The 23,255-nt window shown below is 46.0% G+C and overlaps 1 protein-coding gene across 10 annotated transcripts in view; it reads right to left on the bottom strand.

Moving 5' to 3' along the window:
* Positions 1-23,255, bottom strand: part of HMBOX1 (homeobox containing 1) — a 146,833-nt gene that overhangs the window by 55,660 nt on the left and 67,918 nt on the right. For all 10 annotated transcript variants that reach the window (XM_063123752.1, XM_063123753.1, XM_063123754.1 and 7 more), the window contains exon 3: positions 452-934. In XM_063123752.1, the coding sequence (XP_062979822.1) occupies positions 452-934 (483 nt within the window). The remainder of the gene's footprint in view (positions 1-451; positions 935-23,255) is intronic.

Genomic DNA, 23,255 nt, shown 5'->3' with positions numbered 1-23,255 from the left:
TTTTATTGTATTGATGTATGTTGAAGTATTAAATAAATTTTTTAAAAAAATTAAAAATAATCTGCACTCCACTGGACCACACAGCCAGTGACCGGCCTCCAGTCCAGTCCAACGAGAAAGAGGGTAGACCCCCATCTCTAAAACTAAATCACGCAAGTTTTCCAGCGATGGCTAAGCCTCAAACTTGCTACTATTAGGTACAATCACTGAGCCAGATGTAGGACGTTCATCCGAACCCATCCTGAGGCTGTGTGGGTGAACAGAGGTCTGGTCAGGATCCATCTTGAACCCGCGTGGCTTTGAGACAAGAGTAGAGTCATGGGATCCCACCTGAGAAGGAGGGCCTGCTGGGGTTGACTCTCTGAAGTGTCAGTCCTAGGGGAGGGGGGAGCGGAAGGAGCATTTAGGGGGAGGGGGGAACTCTGGGTCTATGCAACATGGCTTTGCTCACCTCATCAGCTCTTCCACTTTGTCATCCACGTCCAAGTCCTCCTCGGAGGCCTCGAAGCTGTACGACCTTTGGGCCATGCTGTTGGCCAGCGGGTAACGCGTGGGCGACATCTTCCCGTTGAAGGCGGACAACCTCTCGTTACTCTCCCTCCCGTTCTGATTGGTAGTGCAAGGCTGCGGGGAGGTGTCGTAACTATTGCTAGGCGACGGGGACATCCCAGAGTGCTGGGTCTGCGTGGAAGCCGTGGCCGTGGAGGAGGACGCCGGCACGTTGGTGGTGGTGCTGTTGCTGCAGCTGCCGCCCCCGTAGGCGGACCGCCGGCCAAATTTGTCGCTGTGCTCCTGGTCGAGGCGGTCGAAGGTTTCCAAGGCGTGGAGGATCTCGTGACGCGTCATCCCGGTGCGCCGCAAACGCTGAAGCAGGTCGATCTGCTCTATGGTGAATCTGGGTTCGTCGGTGTAGTGAAACATGGTTTCCAGCAGACTGGGGAGAGGAACGCAGTGGCAAAAGATGAAAAGAAGGACCGGGAAAACGCACACAGACTCATGGCCTCCGGCCAGTACACTCTAGTTTGCCTGGAGCCAATTGACCTGATGCAATAAGAACATAAGAAGAGCCCTGATGCTGGATAAGACCAAGGGTCCATCGAGTCCAGCACTCTGTCCACACAGTGACCAACCAAGGACTCACAAGCAGGACATGGCGCAACAGCACCCTCCCACCCATATTCCCTGGCACCTGGTATACATAGGCCTACAGCCTCTGCTCCTGGAGGTAGCAAACAGCCATCAGGACTGATAGCCGTTGACAGCCAATCAATGTGGTTGACTGTTTAAAAATTGTTTTTAGATACACGTTGTCTGTGCTGTAGGAGGAATTTTCTGGTGGTCTTTTTTTAATTTTAAGAGGTACTGAACAGTCTGCTTGGAAGCGTGGGTTCCTGCAATACCTTGCAACAACAGTGGTCCTTAAAATCCCCGTTATAGTAGGTGTAACTCATAGAATCATAGAATAGCAGAGTTGGAAGGGGCCTACAAGGCCATCGAGTCCAACCCCCTGCTCAATGCAGGAATCAACCCTAAAGCATTCCTAACAGAGGGTTGTCCAGCTGCCTCCTGAATGACTCTAGTGTGGGAGAGCCCACAACCTCTCTAGGTAACTGATTCCATTGTCGTACTGCTCTAACAGTCAGGAAGTTTTTCCTGATGTCCAGCCGGAATCTCCCTTCCTTTAACTTGAGCCCGTTATTCCGTGCCCTGCACTCTGGGAGGATCGAGAAGAGATCCTGGCCCTCCTCCGTGTGACAACCTTTTAAGTATTTGAAGTGTGCTCTCATGTCTCCCCTCAATCTTCTCTTCTCCAGGCTAATATATTGTTGCTGGGGAAATTTATTTACCCCCAGCTACCAGGATGACTGCAGCTAAGCTCAGCCAATCACAACAGAAACCAAACTAGATGGATCGCTGTTGTGCGATACAGGCGGGGCTGCCCTTGAAGAATATTCAGAAGCTTCCGCTAGTGCAGGACATGGTAGCCAGGAATGTCATGACCCATATAGCCAGGTGGAGCCAAATTACACAGACTCGAAACAAGTGACACTGAATACTGATTCACTCCCGAGCCAAAGTTGAGGTGCTGGAGTGCTTACCTTTAAACCCCTAAATGGCTTGGGGCCCAAATATTTGCAGAATGCCTCTTCCTAGACCAGAGTTCTCTTGTTCTCTGGTTCCACAACCTGGTGTAACGGAACCCAACTCCCATCATGCCCAGCCAGGAGGGCCATTGGCCTCCAGGTGTGTTGTGGCCCAACACATCTGGAGGACCCCAGGTTGCAGAAGAATGCTTTAAGGTCATCAAGGGATGCTGCTTCTCCAACTACCATTGATACAACATCATCATTGTCTTCATCATCATTATTATTCACATCAATTACATTTCTTAGAAAACGACTCAAAGCCTTTATTCAGTCATTTCTAAATGGTCCCTTTTTCCAATACTTTCAAAATCTGGCATTTTCAGCAGGTTTGCCTGTCAATCTATCGGCAAAAGGCTGCAGCAACCTTTCTTGCATGCCAAACAGCTGCCCTAAGAAAACTCGGTAGACCAAGAGGGGGGGAAACATGCCAGAGAAATTCCTATACAAACCTATCTATAAATTGTGATTTATTGTTAGAATAATGATCTACTGATACATCACGTTATTAAAAAAAAATAAAAAATGAGTACCTAGGCTATTTAGGCAAAACCCAGCAATACCGGGCCTGGCCTCAGAATTATAATCTAAAAACCAAACAGCAGGCTTCCATAACCTGGTGCCCTCCAGGTTTGGGACTACAATCCCCACCATCCTCATCTGACTGAGGATGATGGGAGTTGCAGCTGCAATGGAGGGCAGCAGGCTGAGGGAAAACGCTGCAGAGGCATGGAAAAGGCAGCAGGAAGAGAGAGAGGTTTGTGAAGGTCAGAATATTATTATTATTATTTTTATTATTATTATTATTTATTTATTTATTTATTTATTACATTTTTATACCGCCCAATAGCCGAAACTCTCTAGGCGGTTCACAAAAAATAATTATTATTTGTATTATTATTATTATTATTATTATTAGTAGTAGTAGTAGTAGTATATAATATATTTATTTGTTACCCGCCTCTCCCTCTAGATCAGGGCTCTTCTGACGTTCTTAAAGTGGAGGGAATGTAAGGAAATTAAAAAGATTTTGGATTTTATGGGACAGCAGCAGTTTACACCTGACTACAGATTTGTGTTTTAAAAGAAACCCATTTTTAAAAATACAGTTATAACATTTCAACAGTCATCCGGCTAGATCAACCAACCAACCATCTTTTGATTCATTTAATTAAGTCCCTAATACAGCCTTCCTCAACCTGGGGCGCTCCAGATGTGTTGGACTACAACTCCCAGAATGCCCCAGCCTGGCTGGGGCATTCTGGGAGATGCAGTCCAACACATCTGGAGCGCCCCAGGTTGAGGAAGGCTGCCCTAATACATTGATTGGAAGAGGTTGCTGCTGTAGTATTAAGTTCATTTTTAATGCAAGTACGTATATAAACTACAGATACCAAGCGCCAGCTTAAAAGATGCATTCTTTCCTTTCTCTCACAGATGTGGGAATGCTTCTTCTAAGCAGAGGCCTCCTGGAACGCATGCATGCCTTATTTGAAAACAAAGAATGTGTGCTTTTGTCCGTCCCCCCTTTTAAAATGTTCTTTTCTTCATCTTCAAATGTATGTGGATTAACTCAATTAAAAGAATAAAACTTACACATCATTCATCGACTAAGATGTCTTTCATCGGGTGACAACTCTATTTTACAGCGCAATCTTAAGAACATCCGCTCAGAATTAAGTCCCGCTGAGATCAATAGAGAGCTTCGGCTATTGGGCGGTATAAAAATGTAATAAATAAATAAATAAATAAATTCCTGCCCAGCAGGGAAAAGTTTTCAAATCTGATCAGTGGCTGATGGGAGTTAAGAGCTTTTCCTTGCTAGGAAAAACCTTCCCCTTGCCTGGGGAATCATAGAATCATAGAATAGCAGAGTTGGAAGGAGCCTACAAGGCCATCGAGTCCAACCCCCTGCTCAATGCAGGAATCCACCCTAAAGCATCCCTGACAGGGGGTTGTCCCGCTGCCTCTTGAAGGCCTCTAGTGTGGGAGAGCCCACCACCTCCCTAGGTCACTGGTTCCATTGTCGTACTGCTCTAACCGTCAGGAAGTTTTTCCTGATGTCCAGCCGGAATCTGGCTTCCTTTAACTTGAGCCCGTTACTCCGTGTCCTGCACTCTGGGAGGATCGAGAAGAGATCCTGGCCCTCCTCTGTGTGACAACCTTTTAAGTATTTGAAGAGTGCTCTCATGTCTCCCCTCAATCTTCTCTTCTCCAGGCTAGAAGAAGTAGTGGGAGAATCAGCTGAGCTGTGGGGGGAAAGCAGGTGAGGGCCACACTAGGAGCAGAAAAGAGCCACATACAACCTGAGGATTTGTTTGTTTATTTATTTATTTATTAAAACATTTGTATCCTGCCCTATATCACCAGGATCTCAGGGGGGTGTACAGATAAAATCAGATCAACGTAAACATAAATATACACAGCTAAAGAAGTATTAAATTTTTAACAAATTAAAACCAGTAGAAAAAAAATTAAAAGCAATAAAAACAATTAAAATAATTAAAACTATGGCCTTAGCTAGATGGGACTTTATCCCGGGGCGAACCCTGGGATTGTCCCTGTGCGTCCACATGACGCCCAGGGGATCCCAGGATCAGGGAGGGATCATTCCTCCCTCGCCCCGGGATATAGCCCTCCTCTTTGGCCCCGGTTTTTCTGCGGTCTTAGGGTGAACCCGAGACCACGGAACATGTGACCCATTGCCGCGGGTTGATCCGGCTGCGCCCATCGGGGGGGGGGCAGCGGGGAAGTAATTAAAATGTTTTTAAAAACCTACCTTTTGCGCACAACCGTTCGTGCGCTCCGTTCTCCTTAAAAAATATATTAAAAATGGCGGGCGCGACACCTCTCCTCCTGAGGTCATTGCGCCTCGCGTGTAAACGGAGGAGGGATCTCATGTTAAACACAACGCGAGATCTTCCTCCTCCGTCGCGTGATAAGAGGTACCGTATTTCTTCAATTCTAAGACACACTTTTTCCCCCTTATAAACATCTCTAAAAACGGGGGGCGTCTTAGAATCGCGGGTGCGTTTATTATTTCTTAGAATCAGAGCTTTTTTTCTGTTGGTGGTACTGAAATTAGTGTGCGTCTTACAATCGAAGAAATACGGTAGGTCTACCTAAGGCCTATGTGTGACCATGGAGAATTTAGCCCTCGAAGGCTTTGATAAAGAGCCATGTTTTAACTTGGCTCCGAAATGAAGCCAGTGTCAGCATCAGACGGGCCTTGACGGGGAAGGTATTCCACAACTGGGTTGCCACCACAGAGAAAGCCCTCTGTGGTGTACCTCTAAAGTATAGGATTGCAGTCTTAGAACCCTACACTAGTGCTGCTTAACTGCACAAATATATATTTTTAAATGATGCTCACCCAGATGTTCAAAGAAATGTCAGAGATACAATGAGTAGCGTAAAAATTATATGCCACAGGCAGATGACGTGCAGACATATTGATTTCCCCACCACCACCCAACAGACACGCTTGGAAATTATAGAAAAAGTTGTGGATTAATAATTGACGTGGGATCAATGATTATATTATTAGGTTTTTTGTAAAGGAAGGCTAAGATTAAAGATACCGAATTGACTGCTGTTTCGTTGATGACACCCAAAGCCAGGGATCGCAAATTATTGGAAATGGAAAGAAATTCTGAAAGTTGAGAGAACCTGGATTAATATGGCCTTGATTAAATTAATAAACATTCTATGAGCAGCAGATGGAAGACAGAAGTATACATCATTTCCAGGAAAACCCGACACGTTCCTTTAACTATTTAATGAACGCATTTGGATAAACAATGACAAATGTTTAAATGTACGAATATATATCGTACTCTTGTTACTTGTTAAAAATTTGCCAAACTAAAGGGAAGAGTAGAATTTGTGTCAAATCTTAGTGAATGTTGACATTTACTGGCAAGTTTAGAAGGGTCTGCAAGACATGACAACAATGCTTGGAAATAGAAACCAAACGCACAGTTACAACATGGGGGACACTTGGGTCAGCAATACTAAAAATGAGAAGGATCTTGGAATTGTTGTAGATCACAAGCTGAATATGAGCCAACAGTGCGATATGGCTGCAAGAAAGGCAAATGCTATTTTGGGCTGCATTAATAGAAGTATAGCTTCCAATTCGTGTGAGGTACTGGTTCCTCTCTAGTTGGGCCTTGGTTAGGCCTCATCTAGAGTATTGCGTCCAGTTCTGGGCTCCACACTTCAAGAAGGACGCAGACAAGCTGGAGCGTGTTCAAAGGAGGGCAACCAGGATGATCAAGAGTCTGGAAACAAAGCCCTATGAAGAGAGACTGAAAGAACTGGGCATGTTTAGCCTGGTGAAGAGAAGATTGAGGGGAGACATGATAGCACTCTATCATAAAAGGTTGTCACACAGAGGAGGGCCAGGATCGCTTCTCGATCCTCCCAGAGTGCAGGACACAGAATAACGGGCTCAAGTTAAAGGAAGCCAGATTCCAGCTGGACATCAGAAAAAACTTCCTGACTGTTAGAGCAGTACGGCAATGGAACCAGTTACCTAGGAAGGTTGTGGGATCTCCCACTCTAGAGGCCTTCAAGAGGCAGCTGGACAACCCTCTGTCAGGGATGCTTTAGGGTGGGTTCCTGCATTGAGCAGGGGGTTGGACTCGATGGCCTTGTAGGCCCCTTCCAACTCTACAATTCTATGATTCTATGGATCATGAGGCTTATTTTTAACACTTACATCAAAAAATCCTCTATGAGCAAATCACAGAAATGCAGTTCATATTTGGATGTTTGAGCTGCAATCCTAAACACTCTCAGGAATAAGCCACATTGAACAAAATGAGGCTTACTTCTGAGTAAACCATGCATAGAATTGCACTGCATGTGACGGCACATAGCCTTAAGATCTATTGGTTAATGTCAGCATTTCTTTAAAAGCTCCTCTGAGCTTCTTAAAATCTTAAGAATTACCAGCAAATGATGGCATTCACCATTTTTTAAAAAAATTACTAAAACGTATATCTCTCACATCATGTAAGGAATACTTTATTGCTTCTAAAAATGGTCTGTGCTTGAATCTGCTCAGTGTGTAAAAACTTTGGGCTTCCATTACAGAATTAGCTAGTGGGCCTGTTCAGATGACACACTAAGCCATGGTTAGGCCACTAACCCTTTTCCAGTAAGTGGTAGTGAGCATGTTTAAACCATGGTTATGTAGCCACCATGGTTAGGAATGGTTTACATGACACACTAAGCCATAATGGGCCTGTTCAGACAATACACTAAGTGATAGTTAGGCTGCTACCCTTTTGCAGCAAATGGTTAGTGAGCGTGTTTAAACCGTGGTTATGTAGCCACCATGGAATGGTTCACATGACACACTAAGCCATAACGTTTCACTCAAAATGCTTAACCACTGTGTGTAGTCTGAACAGGGTCAATGTTTAGCTCAGAATCATGGTTTAGTATGTTGCCTGAACAGGGCCAATAACTTTCATCTTTGCTCATGTGAACTCAATCTGGGTTAGATAAGAATGTTCAATCTAACAGTTTCTGATAAGGTTGTCATGTACACAGAAGCCGTTACTCCAAATCTCGGGCGACCCTATGACAAGTAGGACAGGGCTCCTGTATCTTTAACAGTTGTATTGAAAAGGGAATTTCAGCAGGTGTCATTTGTATATATGGGGAACCTGGGGAAATTCCCTCTTCATCACCACAGTGAAAGCTGCAGGTGCCCTGCCCTCTTTTAAAGCTGGTCACTCTAGTATAGCTCCTGCACCTTTAACTGTTGTAAGGAAGAGGGAATTTCACCAGGTTCCCCATATACAAATAACACCTGCTGAAATTCCCTTTTCAATACAACTGTTAAAGATACAGGTGCCCTGTCCTCCTTTTCATAGGGTCACTCTACCAAATCCCAACTTCTAAATGATTCACTTGCTCTTCTGGCATGCCTGGAACTACAGTAAGAAACTAAGATTGTGGGAATAGAGAGACATGATAGCACTCTTCAAATACTTAAAAGGTTGTCACATAGAGGAGGGCCAGGATCTCTTCTCGATCCTCCCAGAGTGCAGGACACAGAATAACGGGCTCAAGTTAAAGGAAGCCAGAAAAACTTCCTGACTGTTAGAGCAGTACGACAATGAAACCAGTTACCTAGGGAGGCTGTGGGCTCTCCCACACTAGAGGCCTTCAAGAGGCAGCTGGACAACCCTCTGTCAGGGATTCTTTAGGGTGGATTCCTGCATTGAGCAGGGGATTGGACTCGATGGCCTTGTAGGTCCCTTCCAACTCTGCTATTCTATGATTCTATGATTCCTCTCTATTCAGCTCTGGTTAGGCCTCATCTAGAGTATTGCGTCCAGTTCTGAGCTCCACAATTCAAGAAGGACGCAGACAAGCTGGAGCATGTTCAGAGGAGGGCAACCAGGATGAGAAGGGGTCTGGAATCAAAGCCCTATGAAGAGAGACTGAAAGAACTGGGCATGTTTAGCCTGGAGAAGAGAAGATTGAGGGAAGACATGACAGCACTCTTCCAATACTTAAAAGGTTGTCACACAGAGGAGGGCCAGGATCTCTTCTCGATCCTCCCAGAGTGCAGGACACGGAATAACGGGCTCAAGTTAAAGGAAGCCAGATTCCAGCTGGACATCAGGAAAAACTTCCTGACTGTTAGAGCAGTACGACAATGGAACCAGTGACCTAGGGAGGTGGTGGGCTCTCCCACACCAGAGGCCTTCAAGAGGCATCTGTCAGGGATGCTTTAGGGTGGATTCCTGCATTGAGCAGGGGGTTGGACTCGATGGCCTTGTAGGCCCCTTCCAACTCTGCTATTCTATGATTCTATGACAATGAACACCACACGCTTTCTAAGAAAGTATGACCTTAACCATGCTATAGCCAATCCCATCACCAATTTCGGTTGTAAACCACATGTAAATCCCTCGTGTAAAGGTGCCCCGTGTTTAAAAGGCTGATTTACAACAAGGCCGTTCTTGCAATCAGACATTTAAGAATAATGTGATACTCCTCGTTAATTAAGGGACACTCATTTCCATTAGCGGTTTATCACTACATAATGTTTGAAGACCTTATAACTCTCTACAACTCCTTTAATTATATCACATGCATTTGTTTCTTTTGAGAGGGTTGTTTTTCCTGGTTTTTTATCCTCAGGACTTGCACCACAGAAAAAGCATGATGCCGTCTTGTTGTTTGTTTTGCTTTTTAAAATTAAAAAATTTTTTTTAGAAAAAAACAGCGGAGAAGAATAAGAGAAGGACTTAGAGCCTACTAAAAAGCTGCCTCACTGACGGAATTAGGGGAGCAGGAAGTTGTCAGATAGGAGGGACTCTATACAGAAGCCAAATATTTGCAACAGAAATGGGCTCGGCATCTGGAATCGCTTCACTTCCCATGTCCCCGAGTCATTTGTCAAAGCTCAACCCGCTTCATTACGTCACATCGAAACAGCATTCTTTAAAAAGATCGTGGCAAGAAAGAACTGGGCATGTTTAGCCTGGAGAAGAGAAGATTGAGTGGAGACATGATAGCACTCTTCAAATACTTCAAAGGTGGTCACACAGAGGAGGGCCAGGATCTCTTCTCGATCCTCCCAGAGTGCAGGACACGGAATAACGGGCTCAAGTTACAGGAAGCCAGATTCCAGCTGGACATCAGGAAAAACTTCCTGACTGTTAGAGCAGTACGACAATGGAACCAGTGACCTAGGGAGGTTGTGGGCTCTCCCATACTAGAGGCCTTCAAGAGGCAGCTGGGCAACCATCTGTCAGGGATGCCTTAGGGTGGATTCCTGCATTGAGCAGGGGGTTGGACTTGATGACCTTGTAGGCCCCTTCCAACTCTGCTATTCTATGATTCTATGATTCTATGATAAGAAGCAAGACCTGGGTCTAAAGCGATCACTGTGGAATTGTTTATTACAGCGGTTCCCAATTAGATAAATACTGCAGACACCTTGTTTTTCAAATGTCAAGCCATGGACCCCCTCACTTTTGAAATTTTTGTTATCTCTATGGTAGTTACCTGTGCGAAGCAATTTTTTGGAGAAAACAAGGAATAGCCCTTAATAAGCAAAGGATTTTAGGTATACTAAAAAACAGACCAAAAAATTTGTGATATTTAATTATTTATTATTTATTTATTTAAAACATTTATATCCCACCCTATATCATTAAGATCTCAGAGCAGCGTACCGATAAAAACATGCAGTAGAAAACAATAAATATGCACAATTAAAAACAAATTAAACCATGATCCAAGTTAAAAGAGATAGCTTAGCTGCTCTGATAACCTCTCGTTTGGATTACTGCAATGCGTTATACGTGGGACTGCCTTTGAAAACGGTCCGGAAACTTCAACTGGTACAAAACAGGGCAGCCCGTTTACTAACAGGGACTGGCCAGCGAGACCACATTACGCCAGTCCTTTTCCAGCTTCATTGGCTGCCAGTCCAGGTCCGGGCCCAATTCAAAGTGCTGGTATTAACATTTAAAGCCCTAAACGGCTTGGGGCCAGGCTATCTGAAGGAACGCCTCCTCCCATATGTACCTGCCCGGACCCTAAGGTCATCCTCAGGGGCCCATCTCTGTGAGCCCCTGCCAAAGGAGGTGAGGCAGGTGGCTACCAGGAGGCACCCCGGCTGTGGAATGAGCTCCCTAAGGAGGTTCGCTTGGCACCTACATTATATGCTTTTAGACGCCAGGTGAAGACCTTTTTATTCTCCCAGCATTTTAACAGTCTATAAATAAAGTTTAACTTGGTGTTTTAAATTTGTAATTTTGCATTGCTGCTGTTTTTATCTGGTTGAGCTTTTATATTGTATTTTATATTATGGTTTTATACTGTTGTTTTATACTTTGAATGTTTTTATTTTTTGTGAACCGCCCAGAGAGCTCCGGCTATCGGGCGGTATAGAAATGTAATAAATAAATAAATAAATAAATAAATAAAACAATATATAATTTAAAAGCAGTATTTATTTATTTATTTATTTATTTATTTATTACATTTCTATACCGCCCCCACAGCCGAAGCTCTCTGGGCAGTTTACAACAGTTAAAAATGGTAAACATTAAAAAGTATACAATTTTTTTAAAAAACCCATCAGAAACATAAAAACAACAGTATAAAAACAACAGTATCGATTTAAAAACAACAATTCTGGGGTCCATTAAAAACAAACTTAACGTTGTTAAATGTTTGTGATATTACCACGCAAAAATGACAATGATTTAGTTAGGAATATAAAGATGAATTTGATTTTACTAACATCTAGTTTACAATTGAACAAATTATGACTTGTCTAGCAGCTACTAAACCTGAATGGGATGGGAGAAATCGTGCCTCTTTTGGTCCCGAACAATCCCTTCCACATCCAGTTCAATATTTCCTACTTTTAATCTCAAATCTGGATCAACATTGAGCCGATTTCTATGCTTGGTCTTCATATAACAAAATGTTGAAAATGTTTGTTCACAAAGATATGTGGAACAAAAGGGAACTAGATGTTTCAAAGCTTTTTCACCTAACTTCTTATAATCAGGAAAAACCTTCACCCAGAATTGGTCCAGTCTATATTCTTTGAAAAACGATTTCAATGAACCATCACAAGTCACGTCAACAAGTGCGTCTTGCTCTTCCACAGACAGAGTTGTTAGTTGTACATCACCACATTCAAAAGGATTCCTTCTCCATGAGTTTTCAGGATTAGGTGCAGGGGAGTAATCTCTGAAGCTAGTCGCTAAATCACACAGGTGCTCAGTGATGTTATATTTTACTTCTGGTAGGAATTCGTCATCCGTGGACTCCAGAAATGAATAGTGAATATGTGAATGGTGCTGCAGACCCCTTGGGTGGGTTACCCGGACCCCCTGGGGTCCATGAACCCCCAATTGGAAACCACTGGTTTATTATATTTCATGAATGATATTTCCATTCCACCAGGCTGCAGCAGAGGGAGAGACGCGAAGGAAGGCCATTCCATAGGCTCCGTTGAAATCAGCTCCAACTGGCTCTTCCAATCCCCAAAATGGTCCCGTTTAAGGTGATCTTTATAACAACTATATCGTTAAAGCATTGGTGCCCACATTTGCGCTTTTTTCCTCCTCCCTGCTCATCACTTTTTCCTTTTGCATCGTGCCTTTTAGATTGGAAGCCTGAGGCGCAGGGACTGTCTTGCTTTTATTTATCTTATTTCACCTCTCAGAGCCATTTTGTCTGAAGAGCAAGGTAAAAATGCTGAAGGAGGATCCAGACTTAGTCAGAGTGGACCCATTGAAAACAATGTGGTTTAAGCCCATTCAACTGATCTCAGTATGTCTGATCTAAACCAGTATTTATACCAGGAAGGAGGGAATGTGTAGCCCTAAACAGAATCATAGACTAGTTGAGTTGGAAGAGACCTAAAAGGCCATCGAGTCCAACCTCTTGCTCAATTCAAGGACCCACTAAAAAACATTCCTGACAGATGGCTGTCCAGCTGCCTCTTGAAGGCCTCTAGGGTGGGAGAGCCCACAACCTCCCTAGGGAACTGATTCCATTGTCATACTGCTCTAACAGTCAGGAGTTTTTTCCTGATGTCCAGCCAGAACCTGGCTTCCTGTAACTTAAGCCCATTATTCCATGTCCTGCACTCTGGGATGATTCAGAAGAGATCCTGGCTCTCCTCTGGGTGACAACCTTCTCTTCTCCAGGCTAAACATGCCCAGTTCTCTCAGTCTCTCTTCATAGGGCTTTGTTTCCAGACCCCTGATCATCCTGGTTGCCCTCCTCTGAACCCCCTCCAGCTTGTCTGCATCCTTCTTGAAGTGTGGTGCCCAGAACTGGACACAATACTCAAGAGGAAGCCTCCAGATGTTATCAGGCAGCAACTTCCATCAGCCCTAGCAAGCATAGGTGAAGGATGGTGGGAGTTGTAGGCCAAAACATCTGGAGGCCTGCCAGTGGCCCCACCTGTGACTAACAACTAACCTTTCAGCCAAGGTGGGCTCTCAAACCAACTTATAATTAAAACCAACCCAAACAAACTAGGGATTTGTGGGTAGGTGGAAATCTCTCTTGACCCCTGGCAGTTGGAGATAGAGTCCCTCCAGAATCAGTGGGGAGAAAGGAAGAGCGCCAGATGGGGGTTGGACTCGATGGCCTTGTAGGCCCCTTCCAAGTCTACTATTCTATGATTCTATGGATTCAGGGGCAAGTGGATGGGAAAATTTGCCAGCACGTAGACTCAGCTTTTCCATTCTGCTGGAGCTCTTATTCCGCACCCCGACTGGACCATGCAGCAAAATGACCAGCCTTGGGTCAATCTGAAAAGGAAACAAGAACTCCCCTTCTCTGATTAGCGGCCTTGTAACCGCCCCAATTTGGTGCTGATCAACCCAGCGCCAGATCCAAGCCAGGCTGCACGCCTGCAAGAAAGGCAAATGCTATTTTGGGCTGCATTAATAGAAGTATAGCTTCCAAATCACGTGAGGTACTGGTTCCTCTCTATTCGGCCTTGGTTAGGCCTCATCTAGAGTACTGCGTCCAGTTCTGGGCTCCACAATTCAAGAAGGACGCAGACAAGCTGGAGCGTGTTCAGAGGAGGGCAACCGGGATGATCAGGGGTCTGGAAACAAAGCCCTCTGAAGAGAGACTGAAAGAACTGGGCATGTTTAGCCTGGAGAAGAGAAGATTGAGGGGAGATGTGATAGCACTCTTCAAATACTTAAAAGGATGTCACACAGAGGAGGGCCAGGATCTCTTCTTGATCCTCCCAGAGTGCAAGACACGGAATAACGGGATCAAGTTAAAGGAAGCCAGATTCCAGCTGGACATCAGGAAAAACTTCCTGACTGTTAGAGCAGTACGACAATGGAATCAGTTACCTAGGGAGGTTGTGGGCTCTCCCACACTAGATGCCTTCAAGAGGCAGCTGGACAGCCATCTGTCAGGGATGCTTTAGGGTGGATTCCTGCATTGAGCAGGGGGTTGGACTCGATGGCCTTGTAGGCCCCTTCCAACTCTGCTATTCTAGGATTCTATGAAAGAATATAAGCAACGCCTGCAGAGTTGAGTTGACTAGTAGCGACTCAGACGGCAGGAAAGACGGCATTGATCTGTCAAGAGCACAGAGCTCACCTGAGCCTTTCTACCCCTAAGCAGGGCCTGACGACCGCAAGAGCCCCAACGTCCAGGTAAAGCGGTGGGTGGGGGTGGGGAGGCATTTAAAGGGACAGTGCTTTGGCTCGGAGTCCCACATGTCGGCACCGTTAAATGGCCTTCGGGTTGCGTCCTCTGCTCTTTTCATGGAGGATTCCTTAGGACCATTAACAGCCAGGGGGGGCGGTGAGTGAACCGATTTAGATTTCCCCAACCCAAAGATCTGAGATGGCTCTCCCGGGTTTGGAATCTAGTAACCTCCAATGGAGGCTGGCAGCTCCAATGTCCGTGTGTGTGTGTGTGTGTGTGTGTGTGTGTGTGTGTGTGTGAATCCGCACCGGGTTTCAACCAGAACCAGTCAGAACTTGGATAGCGAGGCATCATGGATAGCTCCTTTAGAGTTCTGACTGAAACCTGGATCGGATTTGCCATCCCACTGGCATCGGAGCCAACAGCTTCCACTGGTAACCATCTCCTCCTCCCAGCAGTGGAACCTCCATATTCAAAGGCAGTATGCTGCCAAATACGAGTTGCTTAGGAGCAACAGGGCAAGAAGGCTCCTGCCTTTTTACCCGGCTTGTTGACGTCCCAGAAGCCAGGCACCGTGGAAAACAGGGTGCAAGCCTAGTTGGACCTGTAGTCTAATCCAGCACGGCCCGTCCTTTTCCCCCTTCAGCTCCTGACATGGTATATTCAGGGGCTACGAGAACTTCTGAGCATAAGGAGAGCCAGCCCGGATCAGACCAAAAAGCCTCTCCAGTCCAGCATTCTGTCCACACAGTGCCCAACCACGCTGCCTGTGGGAAGCCCACAACTGAGACATGAACACAGCAGCAGCAACACCCTGCTCCATGTTCCCCAGCAACTAGTATACAGAGGCCTGCTGCTTCTGAGACTGAAGCTAGCATATAGCCATCAGGACTACTAACCAGTGATAGCCTTCTCTGCCACGAATTCATCTAATCCCCTGTTGAACCCCCCCCCCAAATGGGTGACCATCCTTGTGGCAGTGAGTTCCGCAGTTCAACGATGCCACCTGCGAAGTGGTCCTTCCCTTTATCTGGCCTGAACCTCCCCACTATTCGCATGACCATGGCTTGGGATCATCGCCGGAGGACTCCCTGTCAGAGGGACCTGGAGACCGGGTCGCACCGCTCGCTACCCACAGGGTTCCTCCGAGGAAAATATTCGACACACCTACCGTAGCCGCATTTCTTATCAACTGGGCTTCTCTCCGTTCCCTCCGATCTACACTCAGAAGCGTCCGCTCACGACCGCTCGGGCCGAGCGACATTCAAGCTAAGGCGGCGAAAGCCAGACACACGGTCCGCCCAGCCGCGACTCCACCGCTTCTGTTTAGGAATGCAAAGCAGGGCACTACAGATGCAGAAATCCGCCGCGCGCTTTCGATCAAAGCGATGACAGTTAATAAGAACAGCCCGAGACGTCTGAAAATAAATCCAGCATAATCAAACGCTCACCGCCACACGACTTATACAACCCAGGCCAAGACTGGAATAGCAAGACATTATTCTTGCGACTGTCCTCAAGCCCTTCAGCGAGCGAATGCAAGCAGAGCCCCAAGTACTTGCAGGGAACTTGTTATTCCAAAGGGAGGCTCAATTCAAACACGGACGGTGCTAACTGCAGGCTAGGGTCCACACAGTGGCTTGGGCTTCCGAAATGAACAGCAGGCAAAACAAAGCTCAGAGTGGCTTTGGTTTGGTTTTCCGTCTCAACCAAAATTTAGAGCTGTTTGTCTGTTTTGGTTCCATCCAAGACTCATTTCCTATGATCATAGAATCATAGAATAGCAGAGTTGGAATGGGCCTACAAGGCCATCAAGTCCAACCCCCAGCTCAATGCAGGAATCCACCCGAAAGCATCCCTGACAGAGGGTTGTCCAGCTGCCTCTTGAAGGCCTCTAGTGTGGGAGAGCCCACAACCTCACCAGGCAACTGATTCCATTGTCGTACTGCTCTAATAGTCAGGAAGTTTTTCCTGATGTCCAGCCGCAATCCAGCTTCCTTTAACTTGAGCCCATTATTCCGTGTCCTGCACTCTGGGAGGATCGAGAAGAGATCCTGGCCCTCCTCTGTGTGACAACCTTTGAAGTATCTGAAGAGTGCTCTCATGTCTCCCCTCTATCTTCTCTTCTGCAGGCTAAACATGCCCAGTTCTTTCGGTCTCTCTTCATAGGGCTTTATTTCCAGACCCCTGATCATCCTGGTTGCCCTCCTCTGAACACGCTCCAGCTTGTCTGCGTCCTTCTTGAATTGTGGAGCCCAGAACTGGACGCAATACTCTAGATGAGGCCTAACCAGGGCTGAATAGAGAGGAATCATAGAATAGCAGAGTTGGAAGGGACCTACAAGGCCACTTAGTCCAACTCCCTGCTCAATGCAGGAATCCACCCTAAAGCATCCTTGACAGATGGTTGTCCAGCTGCCTCTTGAAGGCCTCTGGTGTGAGAGAGCCCACAACCTCCCTAGGTAACTGGTTCCATTGTCGTACTGCTCTAACAGTCAGGAAGTTTTTCCTGATGTCCAGCTGGAATCTGGCTTCAACTGTCACTATGGTCTGCAAATAGTTAGAAACTATCATTTTCCCACTTCACATCATGATATCTGATTTGCCAGCTGATTGCAAACCATGGTTTCCCCATTCAGATACGCCAAACCATGGTTAATGTCCCTTAACCAAAGTTTGGCACGATGCTTCAATTTAGTCAGTGTGCAACATTCTCCATAGCCACTTGGTGCATCTTCTATGGATGTTCTGCCTTTTAGGCAAGTATTCGCCACAACAGCTTGAGCGCAAACTCATATGCATTAGTCCTACGACTGCAATATTTAATCTTTGTGAACCGCCCAGAGAGCTTCGGCTATTGGGCGGTATATAAATGCAATAAATAAATAAGTAAAATCTTTTAATTGGCTCGATTAATCAATTTTTCAAAACCCTTTTTCCCCAACTAGGAAGATGCCCCCAATTAAAGAACTTGTGATGGAGAAAGAGGTATTCCTCCTTTTTTCCACACAGGAGAGGAATGCCTCTCAGATGAGTTCCACATCTGAGCTTCCCCTAAAAACGAGAAATTAAATGTTCATGCTTCATAAATATTGTTTTTACCCATACGCAAATTTAATTGCTAGATCAATTAAATTGACTGAAACTCATATGATGATTGATTTAATCAAAACGTCTTGAATCGGGTTGCAGACGTAATTATTACCTCTAATATACAATACTAAAAATAAAATACAAAATAGCTGCGAGTCACCTGCAAGCACCACGATGTTGTGATGGTACGGAATGCTCACTAACATTCTAAATGCCCAGAGGGAAGCTGTCAGCAGCAGAATATTGACAAACCGCACAGGTTCTGACAGGGACAATATTTTTGGTCCTGCTCTTCCTTTAAAATAAAATCTGGTTAGTTGAAGGCAGGATATCGGCCTTTGTCTTGTCCTAGATCCATCTGAAAATTCGGGCCAGATCCTGCCATCAATTTATGACCAGTGGTGTGGAAGAGACACAGAGCAAAAAGGGAAGGAAGCCACAAGGTAGAAGGAGAGAAAAGCAGACCGAGGGCCACCTGGCTTTCTATTCACTGGCTTCTATGAATGTAGATCCGTATCCTTTCTCTATACAGAAGGGATTTTTGTTCCTTCAGGTTGCATGGAGAAAAGAGAAAGGTTTGCAATCAGCAATGGCAAACCACTGGAGGTGGGGTCAGTGCCACACCTTTGCCACCTGTGCCACCCATCTCCTGCAATTGCACCTGTTTTAAGGCCAACCTGAGAATCATCACATTCAAGCTGAATATGAGCCAACAGTGCGATATGGCTGCAAGAAAGGAAAATGCTATTTTGGGCTGCATTAATAGAAGTATAGCTTCCAAATTGCGCGAGGTACTGGTTCCTCTCTATTCGGCCCTGGTTAGGCCTCATCTAGAGTATTGCGTCCAGTTCTGGGCTCCACAATTCAAGAAGGACGCAGACAAGGTGGAGCGTGTTCAGAGGAGGGCAACCAGGATGATCAGGCGTCTGAAAACAAAGCCCTATGAAGAGAGACTGAAAGAACTGGGCCTGTTGAGCCTGGAGAAGAGAAGATTGAGGGGAGACATGAGAGCACTCTTCAAATACTTAAAAGGTTGTCACACAGAGGAGGGCCAGGATCTCTTCTCGATTCTCCCAGAGTGCAGGACACGGAATAACGGGCTCAAGTTAAAGGAAGCCAGATTCCCGCTGGACATCAGGAATCAGGAAAAACTTCCTGACTGTTAGAGCAGTACGACAATGGAATCAGTTACCTAGGGAGGTTGTGGGCTCTCCACACTAGAGGCATTCAAGAGGCAGCTGGACAGCCATCTGTCAGGGATGCTTTAGGGTGGATTCCTCCATTGAACATCGTACATTGATTGAATTTTGACGCCAAAAACATGGCTTTTTAACAAAGCGTTTGATGGTTAAAGTCACTGGCACATTGTTTTAACTGTTCTAACTGCATCTATTGCTTTTAAATTATATATTGTTTTAACTTGGATTATGGTTTAATTTGTTTTTAACTGTGTATATTTATTGTTTTACACTGTATGTTTTTATCTGTACGCCGCCCTGAGATCTTAGTGATATAGGGCGGGATATAAATATTTTAAATAAATAAATAATAAATAAATTGAGCAGGGGGTTGGACTCGATGGCCTTATAGGTCCCTTCCAACTCTGCTATTCTATGGTTCTATGAATTCTATGATTCTATGATCATCATGAACCGCGCATAGTGAACTTATGGAACTCACTACCACAAGATGTAGTGCTGGCCACCGATTTGGATGGCATTAAAAGGGGGTTGGATAAATTCCTGAAGGCAAAGGCTATCAGTGGCTACTAGCCCTGGTGATTGTGTTCTATCTCCAGTATTGAGGCAATAAGCCTGGGTGCACCAGTTGCTGGGGAACATGGGTGGGAGGGTGCTGTTGCCGCATGTCCTGCCTTGTTGGTCCCTGGCCAATGATTGGTTGGCCCCTTTGCGAACAGAGTGCTGGACTAGATGGACCCTTGGTCTGATCCAGCATCAGGGCTCTTCTTATGTTCTTATGAAGGTATGATGGCCAGGGGGCAAAGGCTGCCGTTCACCATCTCCCTGGAACTCCTTTCAAGGATGTGATGGGACGAGACATCACCGCCAAGCTGCGACACACCAATTCATTCCGAGTATATTCTTCAATATATGATGGCTTCAACATTTTGGTTAGTGTCACAGTTAGCACACTTACACACACACACACTTTGCTTTCTGTTTGTTGTTTTTAAATAGCCAGATTCTGAACCCTGTTCCCAGATATCAACTTCATGCACTCACACTGTGCTTGAGTAGAGTTGCGGAACACACAGAGACCTGAATGGTGTGTCTGTGTGTGTGTGCATATAAGACAGAGAAGAGAGGCAGGCTGGGTTCACACAACACGCTAACCCCCACTCGGGGAATTGTTGCTGAAATGTGGGGTTTCCATGTTTTCTGAACCCAAGACAATGTCTGCAACAACCCAACAATAAATCTCATGGTGGCTTGTTTGAAAAGAAAAGGGGGGGAAAAGCTACAGTGCATGGTTAACAAGCCACCTTGTCGAAAATGTCCTGGGTTCAGACAACATGCTATCCCACCGTTCAACAAACAACCCATGGTTCAACAAAATCCCACATTCAGCCACTGAGTGTGAGTTAGCATGTTGTGCGAACCCAGCCACGGAGTCAAAAATCAGAGACAGAACGCTTGAGTGAGCAAGTCTTCGGTAAAATGTTAATCTATCGTAGGGAGAACCATTAGCAATGCTCGTTAGGGCTGATGGGAACTGGAGTCGAACAACATCTGGAGGGCCAGATGTTCCCACTTATCCCCTCAACCCCCACCCCACATGCTGAACATTTACTGAACCCTAGGGGTCAGAGAATCTTTAAAAACTGAACTAAACACTCCAACGGAAAACAGCATACGTTATGCATTTCAAAGCAGGGAAGTTTGCATGCGTACGACAGAGTATGAATCAGCGATTTGGAAATTTTTTGTTTCCCTAGGAACCCTTTTCGCTTCACTTGATTGGCTCAGGATCCCCCACGTATCTGCATGCAACTCATCCTGCAGAGGGGTCTGAGATATTTTCACGGGCATGCTCTCCATTCGTATGGGATCACAAGCTTCACCGTTGCCCCCCTGCCCCGCCCCGTCCCATCCCACCTGGTGAACGAAGAGCTGCACACATAAGGTTCCACTTTCAGCCCCCTGACATCCTCACTTAAAGAAAAAAAAAGGGGAGCAAGTGACGAATAATTTCCTACATGAAACCCCGGAGAATTGCTGCTGGACGGAGTTGACAATACTGCATTCGATGGCTCTTAAAAACCAGGAGCAGGAAAAATAAACAGGCCAAAGTATTTCTTTTGGTCTCTTGGAAATTGCCTCTTTATTCCATTTGTATCTCCACCAATCAGGTCTCTTTACCCCATTTTAAGAGCGTGCCGGGGGTGGGGTGGGGTGGAGGAAATCAATAGCACAACTAAGGTGAACTCTTGTGTCCGGGGGCAGGGAGGGGGGGATTGGAGTCCCTGGATCTTGAACTAGACAGTTCCGGCACCTTCTGCTTGGACTGTGACTGCGTTCAGACCTCAGAGACCCCTTCAGGAATAGAAGGGGACAGCGCTGTGCAACACTGGTCTTTGTGATTGGACGGCCGTGTGAAGCCATAGAATCATAGAATAGCAGAGTTGGAGGGGGCCTACAAGGCCATCGAGTCCAACCCCATGCTCAATGCAGGAATCCACCCTAAAGCATCCCTGACAGAGGGTTGTCCAGCTGCCTCTTGAAGGCCTCTAGTGTGGGAGAGCCCACAACCCCCCTCGGTCATTGGTTCCATTGTCGTACTGCTCTAACAGTCAGAACGTTTTTCCTGATGTCCAGCTGGAATCTGGCTTCCTTTAACTTGAGCCCATTATTCTGTGTCCTGCACTCTGGGAGGATCGGGAAGAGATCCTGGCCCTCCTCTGTGTGACATGATTGGCCAGGCCTGACAGAAATGACTGGAGTCAGACAATCCGCCCATGTTGCTGACCAATAGATCACTGACTCCTTCCTTCATACAGCCCAGCCCTGACCGGAGCAGCGGGGAGAAAAAGACAGAATGGAACAGAATTTCACACGACCCTTACAGACCCTGGCGGAGAGTCCAGCCTTCCCCAAACTGGTGCCCTTCAGATAAGATGGATTGCAATTCCCACCATCCCCAGCTATCATGGCCACTGTAGACCATCACATCTTGGGGAAAGAAGGTCTAGTCAGAACTGAACACCTGTGGCAAGTTTTCATGTGCAAATTGCAGTACCGCCTCCCACAACACCTGGGAGTTTGGCACAGAGGGAATTGAACTCGGTTGTTGTTGTTGTTGTTGTTGTTGTTGTTGTTATTATTATTTACATTATTCAGTTGTCCATGCTCTGGTAACCTCCAAGTTAGATTACTGCAATGCACTCTACGCAGGGCTGCCTTTGAAGACGGTTCGGAAGCTGCAGCTCGTGCAAAATGCAGCGGCCAGATTGATTTCGGGAACCAGAAGGTTCGACCATATAACACCTGCTCTGGTCTGCTTGCACTGGCTGCCTGTATGTTTCCGAGCCCAATTCAAGGTGCTGGTTTTGACCTATAAAGCCTTACACGGCTTGGGACCACAATACCTGACGGAACGCCTCTTCCGATGTGAATATACGCGGTCACTACGTTCAACATCTAAGGTCCTCCTCTGGGTGCCTACTCCGAGAGGGGCTCGGAGTGTGGCAATGAGGGACAGGGCCTTTTCAGTGGTGGCCCCCAGACTATGGAATCATAGAATCATAGAATAGCAGAGTTGGAAGGGGCCTACAAGGCTATCAAGTCCAACCCCCTGCTCAATGCAGGAATCCACTCTAAAGCATCCCTGACAGATGGTTGTCCAGCTGCCTCTTGAAGGCCTCGAGTGTGGGAGAGCCCACCACCTCCCTAGGTAACCTGTTCCATTGTCGTACTGCTCTAACAGTCAGGAAGTTTTTCCTGATGTCCAGCTGGAATCTGGCTTCCTTTAACTTGAGCCATGTTATTCCATGTCCTGCACTCTGGGAGGATCAAGAAGAGATCCTGGCCCTCCTCTGTGTGACATCCTTTTAAGTATTTGAAGAGTGCTATCATGTCTCCCCTCAATCTTCTCTTCTCCAGGCTAAACATGCCCAGTTCTTTCAGTCTCTCTTCATAGGGCTTTGTTTCCAGACCCCTGATCATCCTGGTTGCCCTCCTCTGAACACACTCCAGCTTGTCTACGTCCTTCTTGAATAGTGGAGCCCAGAACTGGACGCAATACTCTAGATGAGGCCTAACCAGGGCCGAAAAGAGAGGAACCAGTACCTCATGTGATTTGGAAGCTATACTTCTATTAATGCAGCCCAAAAAAAGCATTTGCCTTTCTTGCAGCCATAGCGCACTGTTGGCTCATATTCAGCTTTTGTTCTACAACAATTCCAAGAACGATCTCCCCGACGAGGCTCGCCTGGCACCAACGCAGCTATCTTTCCGGCGCCAGGTTAAGACTTTCCTCTTTGCCCAGGCATATGGCGGCACATCTTAATCACCCACATGTTTCGTTTTTTAACGGTTTTTAATGCTTTATGTGTGTATGTTCTGTGTTTTAGAATTTTAAATTTTGTATACTCGTTTTTATCTTAATTTTAGAATTTCTGTAAACCGCCCAGAGAGACCTGGCTGTGGGGGCGGTATATAAGTGTAATAAATAAATAAATAAATAAATAAATAAATAAATAAATTTGCATACCGCCCCATAGCCGAGAGTTGGGATTTGCCGAAGGCCACCCAGTAAAGTTCATGGCTTAGCAAGGATTCGAACCCAGGGCATTGCAGTTGCACTATCTGAGCCTAG

The sequence above is a fragment of the Elgaria multicarinata genome, chromosome 4 (assembly GCF_023053635.1).
Source record: "Elgaria multicarinata webbii isolate HBS135686 ecotype San Diego chromosome 4, rElgMul1.1.pri, whole genome shotgun sequence".
In the NCBI taxonomy this organism is placed as follows: Eukaryota; Metazoa; Chordata; class Lepidosauria; order Squamata; family Anguidae; genus Elgaria; species Elgaria multicarinata.
This window is presented reverse-complemented; position numbering and strand designations above follow the sequence as displayed.